We start from the raw sequence: 7,842 nt of genomic DNA, 5'->3' as shown, positions 1-7,842 counted from the left end.
AGACACAGCCTATTTATTGAATTACATTGAACTGGAAAAATATTTTATTAAGAACCTACATTTATAAGTCCAGAATTCCTATTGGACTTAAAGAGGATACTCTGTAAATGTAGGTTGGACCTACCCTTAGTCTATGTTATTTTGGTTTGCGAGACAAAGCACACATAGTAAACACTGAAGTAATGATCAATTACCAAGAATTCCTGAGGACCTGGTGTGCAGGAAGCATGCGAAGGCTCTATGTTAGGGGCTGGGGAAGAGGGAAGAAGTAACGCTAGGCCGCTGCCCTCTCAGAATTTACAACAGGAGAAAACGTGTACCTCATGCCACCTCATCTGACAGGACCACCTATTCTAAACACAGAAAAGAAAAGGCCTCAAGAAGTATTAAAAATAGAGATCTTTATGTTTATTCTCATACACTTGACCAGAGAGACCTTCAGGCTTCCCACAGAATTCACCTGCTCTTTCTCCACACACAATTCTTTTTTCTCTCTCAATTATAGTTTACATTCCATATTATTCTGTATTAGTTTCAGATGCACAGCACAGTGGCTAGACAGTCACACACTCTAAGAGTAGTCCTTCCCCTGCCCCAAGCACCAGCTGACCCCATACAGAGCCTGGAAGATATTATTGTCCATATTCCCCATGCTGCAATCCGCATCTCCGTGACCGCTCTGCAGCAGCCAACGTGTACCTCCCAGTGCCATCTTCTACACACCATTCTTATGTAGGGCCCATTTCCATAACGCTTAGCGGCACAGAGTGGGTGGTATTGATTTCATGAGCTGCCTCCCCTGACTCCCTATAAAGGAATGCCCCCTCCCAGGAGATTCCTACTTACATGTCACCTGACCTAGATGGGATTTTCAAAAAGAGACTACATCTGGAATTTGTAACATTGCGCGTGACAATAAACTGAAATACCATCTGAGTATGTAGTATGAGTCCCACTATGTTTCCTTAGCTACTGTAACAAATTGATAGTGTTCTTCAAATTCTTCAAAGCTGAGATTGACCTTAAAATACATTTGGTTAGGCCATGGCAGAGCAGCTCGTTGGTTGGAGCAGAGTCCCAATACACCAAGGTTTTGGGTTCAATCCTCTGTCAGGGCACATACAAGAATCAACCAATGAATGCAGATAAGGAAACAACAAATAGATCTCTTTCTCTCTAAAAATCAACCAATCAATAAAAATACACTTGGCTACTCATAGATTTTAATGAAGATTTCGGGGAAGAGGAACAAAAACCTTGCCTGAAAAATAAGGAAGTGTAAAGAAGATCTAAGTCAGAATTTCCTCCCAGGGGTTCTCCTTAACTACCAAGGGCCCATGCGGCCTGGGTTCATTATCATTGTCACATCTGCTGCCTGGCTTTTCTATGCAGCTTCCCTCTTCATATCGCCAAACAGCCTGCCAACGGCTTCCTTCCCCTTCCCTCCTTATAAATAACCTCTGCGATCAGATGGGAGGAAAGGCCCATTCTCCTCTGGTGGTGCGGAGGACAGACTGGTGGAGACCTATAGTCTTGCATCAGGAAGACAAGGTTCTAGTTATTTCTCTGCCAGAAAACTGTCTGGGTGACCTCTTACAAGTCACTGTCCCAGTTTCCCCTCTGTGAAACAGGACACCACCACTACCTTACCTAACTCAGAGTTACTGTGGTAAGATAATAGGACAACTTTTTAAAAAGTATATATTTTTATTGATTTTTAGAGAGAGAGGAAGGGAGAAGTGGGGAGAGAGAGAAACTTCAATAATGAGAATCATTGATTGGTTGCCTGCTGCATGCCCCCTACTAGGGATTGAGCCCACAATCCCGGGCATATTCCCTTGATCAGAATCAAACCCAGGACCCTTCATGCCACAGTCTGACACACTACCCACTGAGCAAAACCATCTAGGAGGATAATCAGACAACTTTAAACATGTAAAGAATTAGCCAAATATAAAGTAACATTGTTGGAAAAGGATTAAAAGAATTTGAGGTTTAAAAACATTATGTTAAGTAAAAAGAGCCAGATGGAAAAGACTACATATTTTATAGCTCCATCTACATGAAATGTCCAGAAAAGACTAATCTATAGCAACAGAAAGCAGACTGGTGGTTGCTCAGGACTGGGGGTGGGAACAGCATTGGCCATGAACGGGCATAAGGGATCTTTTAGCTTTGAGGTGGGCATGAAACTTTCTAAAACTGGATTGCAGTTATGGTTACAAAACTCTGTAAATGCAATGATTTACAAAACTCATTGGATTGTATGTGAAAAATAAGTGAAAAATTATAAGTCATAAAGAAACTCAGTAAGTATGATTATTGCTGTTTCTGTGTTACCGTCTTGTTATCCACCACCACAGTACCTGAGCACTGTACCAGGTACTTTAAATGTGCCTTCTCTAAGCCTCACTTAATATCCAGTGGAGCAAACCGAGTCTCAGAAAGGCTACTAGGCAGGGCTGGGGTTGAACACCAAGGCCATTTGAGTTTAAAGTCCAGGCAGCACTTTCCTTTCCAGCCAGTGCCTCATAATGCTACTCTGGGGCATGACTTGGTGTGTGAATCACTTGCTGCTTCTCCCTCCATTGGGGAAAGATTAGTGAAACAGAGGTCTGTTCAAAAATAAAAATAATTAATAAAAAAGAAACAGAGGTCTGCTTTTGTGGATGCTCATGAAGGATGGAGCATGACTCTTCTATTTAAGGGCCCAGGGACCCTTTCTGCTGCGCTGGGCCTGAAGTCAGACCCAGGGCCACGAAGGGATAGGACAACCTGGTACCCTCCTCACAGCCAGTAGCTCCCCTTCCCCAGTCCTGACAAGCAAAGAAGTCTTCAAATGTTGCCAAGTGTCCGTGGGGGTGGGGGTGGGGGGGCAAAATCACTCTCAGTTAAGAACCAAGTTCTTGGTTGGAATACTGCGAGGAAGAATTTGGGACTGTGCTAGAAGGAGACATGTCCAAAAGCATAATGATAAAAGTGAAAAATAAGTTTTGTTTTAATTGTATTGAGGAAAAAATTATGTTAATAATGATATAACATTGCAAGCTTTGGACAAGCTGGTATTTACCACAGTTTCTCAACTAAGAAAGTAATATACCCTTAGTTTTTCCTTATACTACATATGTTTTATGCATCATTCTCTTTTTAGTTTTACATATGACGTTGGTAAGTTTCCGTAATTCTTTTCTTTTTAGATTTTTAAAAAATTGAATTGATTAGGGTGACATTGGTTAATAAAATTATATATGTTTCAGGGGTATAATTCTATAATATCATCTGATTTTCCCTAATTCTTAATGATTCCAATGTTGGCATTCTAAGCCCTCGGGATTGAACTGCCTTTTAGCTGTTATAGAAACCACATTATATTAGGGGCTTGCACACCAGCTGGAGCCGCCCTTACTACTTTCGCTGCATGGACTCTTGCAAAATAAAGAGATTTAATTGAACAACTTCAGGACAATTTTGGTGATAGGTAACATTTAGCTTATATATTAGCAGGGAATTGTAAACTCCAAAACTCCTCCTGTTTTAGGAAATAAGAACATAGACTGCTTTTTAATGCTATTTACTTAGAGAGGAAGTTCAGAAATACAAGCCCTGTTTACCCTCTTCTGACAAAAATTACAAATCAGGTTGCAGCACCTTCTTCTAAATGCTCATTTAGAGATAAATCACCGTGGGTGTGGGCCTTTCAATTTGTTTAGAGCAGTGGTTCTTAACTGGGAGTGATTTTGCACCCCTACCCCCTAAACACACACACACACACACACACACACACACACACACACACACACACACTTGGCAACGTCTTCAGACTTCTTTGTTTGTCAGGACTAGGGAAGGGGAGCTACTGGCATCTAGTGGGCAGAGGCCAGGGATGCTGCTAAATATCCCACAATGTACGGACAGCCCCCAGAGCAAAGAATTATCCAGCCCCAAATGCCCATACTACTGAGGCTGAGAAACCCTGATTTGGAGGAAAACTTTCTATGAAGAGGAAGATATACAATTGTTTCCTGAGATATGTACAGGATGCTCTGCCAAGACTGTCCATGGATTTAGGCACGTTAAACTAGGGGATCGGAATAATAACAGTGATAAGTAACACAGAACTATCATTTTAGGAATGTGATTCCTATGTCTTTACCCATTTAATTCTCACAATACTCCTAGGTGTAAGTGGCATTTTCTCCTCCACTTTTCAGAGGAGGACACTGAAAACCAGCAAGGTTACTTAGCTTGTTTGAAGTCTGGTATGTTGTAAGGGTCAGAGCCAGGACCTGAGCCTCTGGCTTTGGAGTGTGTGGTCAGGCCTGCTCAGGGCTTCTCAGTCTGGAACACACAGGGCAAGGAGAGTCTGCCACTGCACCTAACTCACTATGTGACCCCCAGCAAGCCCCTTCATAGCCATCAAAGAGCCAAAAGCAACATTAACCAGAGGCAGCAACATGGTGCGGTACTTGGACAGAAACACCAAGCTGAAACCTTAGCCCTTTCATGATGTCTACCGGGGCACTGTCAGAAGCTTTGAAAGGATAACAGAGGGTAGGTTATTCAAAGACACACGCAAGTAGTCTAATCATTCAAATGATCTCGCTTCCTCCTTCTCCTGTACTTTCTCCTGTCTGTATCCAACAATCATATAATCAGGACGTTATTTTCTTGTTCAGGTTTAGTTTCTTCATCTGATACCTCTAGCATTAAAATACAACTATACTAGATTAATAGAAAATGAACGAACAAGTCCAATGGGCCAATGCCCTCATGATGGTGCCATGTGATTCTTTAAATACTATCGCCAGTGTTGGGGACTCAGCCACTCTCACCACCAACTGACCCATCCACATTTCAGCACCTACTCTGAGCCAGTTGTGTCTAGGCCCTGGAAACACAGCTGTGAGCAAGACATGACACTGATATTTTTATAGGAGAGAGAGAGAGAGAACTCAGGAGGGATCGGGAGATAAGGGGGAGTGTAGAGAACTAGAGGAGGACACACCAAGGGGGATCTAGCCCAAAGTGGGGTCAAGAAAGGCCTCCTGAACAAGTGGCATTGAAGTCAATGTATTTAAGGAGCTTTCAATGTAGTTAGGGAGATTAGACTAAGACACAAAGTAATTAGAGGACAGGTATGGGGCCGGTGTAAGTGGGATGAGAGGGCAAAGGAAAGCTCTCTCAGGACTACAGAAACCATAGGAGGCTTCCTGGAGGGGGACACCTCAGGCTGGGCCGTGAAGGATAGTTAGAATTTGATGTCATAAAGGTGAGAACACAAAGACCAAAAGGTAGGACCCATGAAATACAGAATGATTTGAGTATTGGGTGTGTTTTAGGAAGAAAAAAGTCCTTGTTTGGTAAGAGCATTTTAAGATGCAAACACCACAGATGATTAAGCTGTTCTTCCAAAGGAGGGTGCAGGCCTTCATTTATCTATTTCAATAAAAGATTTTCTGTTCCAGTCATAGCAGCCCTTCTCCTCAGTAATGAGTCAGGAGTCTCCATTTCAGCTGAGATCAAAGCAGTCATCACTGATTAGGATGATATTGACATTTGATCCTAGGAGTTCAATGAGCTGGACAAGATGGCCCTGACTGTTACTCTTGAAATATAAAGAGCCCATGACTTTCGAGGGAGAAGAGAAATAAGACAAGAACTTGTGAAGAGGTTGGACAATTGCACAAGAAAGGAATCTAGGAAAAGGTTAAAAAACATACTCTTCTTTCACGTTTTCTCAAGGATCATGGCCCAGGAAGCCGAGCTCCATCTGCCAATCTCTTGTGTTCAGCCTTTAGCTCTGGAGGGGAGGAGCGGGAGAGAGAGAGAGAGAGAGAGAGAGAGAGAGAGAGAGAGAGAGAGAGAGGATGATGAAGGGGAGAGGGAGAAGGAGGGAGGACTGGAGAGGAGGCTCCTGAACCTCTCTGTGCTGTAATAGGGTGGATGTGTATGTACTACTCAGCTTCATGGGCTTCAGTTTGGGGCTTGCCAAACCCTACCAGAACCACTGGTAGGATGAGTTCATGGTTTGGGTAGTAGTGACATGGTAAAAACCAACTTTGTAATGGAATAAAACTGGCAACATGTGGAGGTATTCAGAAGCTTAGTCTAGTGACCCAGAAGAGAGCCTAGAGCAAGGATGTGGCTAGTGACACTCACAGGCAGAAGGTGTGAGGTGATCAAGTAAAGGAAGCCTGGATTAGGGTGGTAACAACTAAAATAGTAGAAAATTTCCAGGAAAAATAACCAGCAGCCTTTGGAAAGAACACAGGCATGCCGAGACACGCAGGCGTGAGGCCGACAGGCAAAGAGCAGTAGGGATGCCCAAAGGGTGATGGGTGCAGTGGGAGGTGGTGGGAATGTCGAGGGGTTCAGAAGGGAAAGCAGGTCAGCATTGGACACCAGAGTTATCACCAGAGACAAGAGAAATAAAACCAGAAGAATTAATGAACCCTAAAGAAAACACATACCATTTCTTTTGTATTTTGCAGGATTTATTTGGGTGGAGATGTTTAATGTAAAAAATAATACCCTTACTGAGCACCTATTGTGGGTTGAAAGTTTCACACTCACAATTTCAGAATTCTCCTGCCTCAGTGCACTAACCCCATTACGAGCCCAAAGTGGTACATCTGGTAACTGGGATTCCAACCCAGATTTGCCTGGCTCAAAACCACACTCTTAACCACCACCATATTCTGAAAGAAGAGCAAGGGCTGAGGACTGACTGAGGCAGACATCCTCAGTTAGGGACAGAAGGAGAAACCAACGAAGTGCCCACTGAGATAGGATGAAAACTAGGGCTTGTCTAGTAGAGGTCCAGGTACATCAGAGGGAGGGGGAGGGTCCCTTTAACATGGGTGCCACCAGACAGTACATGAGGATGAGGGCTTCTGCTATCATTTATTAAGAAATTTGAGCCGAAACTGGTTTGGCTCAGTGGATAGAGCGTCGGCCTGCGGACTGAAGGGTCCCAGGTTCGATTCCGGTCAAGGGCATGTACCTGGGTTGCGGGCACATCCCCAGTGGGAGATGTGCAGGAGGCAGCTGATCGATGTTTCTCTCTCGTCGATGTTTCTGACTATCTCTCTCCCTTCCTCTCTGTAAAAAATCAATAAAATATATTTAAAAAAAATTAAAAAAAGAAATTTGAACATACAAGTGATTATTTCTTAATATTTGATCTCAGTTATTTATCTTATTTTCAATAGATTAAAAACCAACCCCCCAAATCATTCCACGATTTAAAAAAACAGCACATCACACATATACTTTACCTGAAGCCATCACTGGAGGAGGGGCTGGCCTCAAGGAGTTACTTGGCTTGGTTGATCTATTCACCATGGGAGCTTAAACACACAAATACGCACATAATGATTATAGATACAGTCCACTGAAGGGGATTCACACTTATGGGAAAATGCATTGTGGAAATGATGGGTCAAACCGGAGAGTTTGGAGGGAATGGGAAACATACTCATTAAACCTATAAGCCATTAAAAAGCCTCCTCAGAAAACAACAACACACCATTAGAATGGATATATTAATGATTAAAGGAACAATGAAATATTTTATGATAGGAATTTTGTTAACGTGAATACTGGCTTGGAATTCCCTTTGCCAAACTGGAGGTGTAGGAGATGAATACTTTTTTTTTTCTTTTTTTTTTTTTATAAATTAGAAGTGTATTGAACCTAATAGTGAAGGGGCCAAATTAGCAGCCCCACTCTCCCTGCCACAGCAACTCATACCATTTCTTTTGTATTTTCAGGATTTGTTTGGGTGGAGATGTATAATATGTGTTTATTTTCATGGTGATGGGTGGCCAGGAACAGGTGGGT

At 42.7% G+C, this 7,842-nt stretch overlaps 1 protein-coding gene across 3 annotated transcripts in view; it reads right to left on the bottom strand.

Moving 5' to 3' along the window:
- Positions 1-7,842, bottom strand: part of BLNK (B-cell linker) — a 72,283-nt gene that overhangs the window by 18,039 nt on the left and 46,402 nt on the right. For all 3 annotated transcript variants that reach the window (XM_015559384.1, XM_015559383.1, XM_015559385.1), the window contains one exon: positions 7,278-7,349. In XM_015559384.1, the coding sequence (XP_015414870.1) occupies positions 7,278-7,349 (72 nt within the window). The remainder of the gene's footprint in view (positions 1-7,277; positions 7,350-7,842) is intronic.

The sequence above is a fragment of the Myotis davidii genome, unplaced genomic scaffold (genome assembly GCF_000327345.1).
Source record: "Myotis davidii unplaced genomic scaffold, ASM32734v1 scaffold332, whole genome shotgun sequence".
Taxonomy (NCBI): Eukaryota; Metazoa; Chordata; class Mammalia; order Chiroptera; family Vespertilionidae; genus Myotis; species Myotis davidii.
The sequence above is the reverse complement of the archived record's forward strand: the minus strand, read 5'-3'. Positions and strand labels throughout refer to the sequence as shown.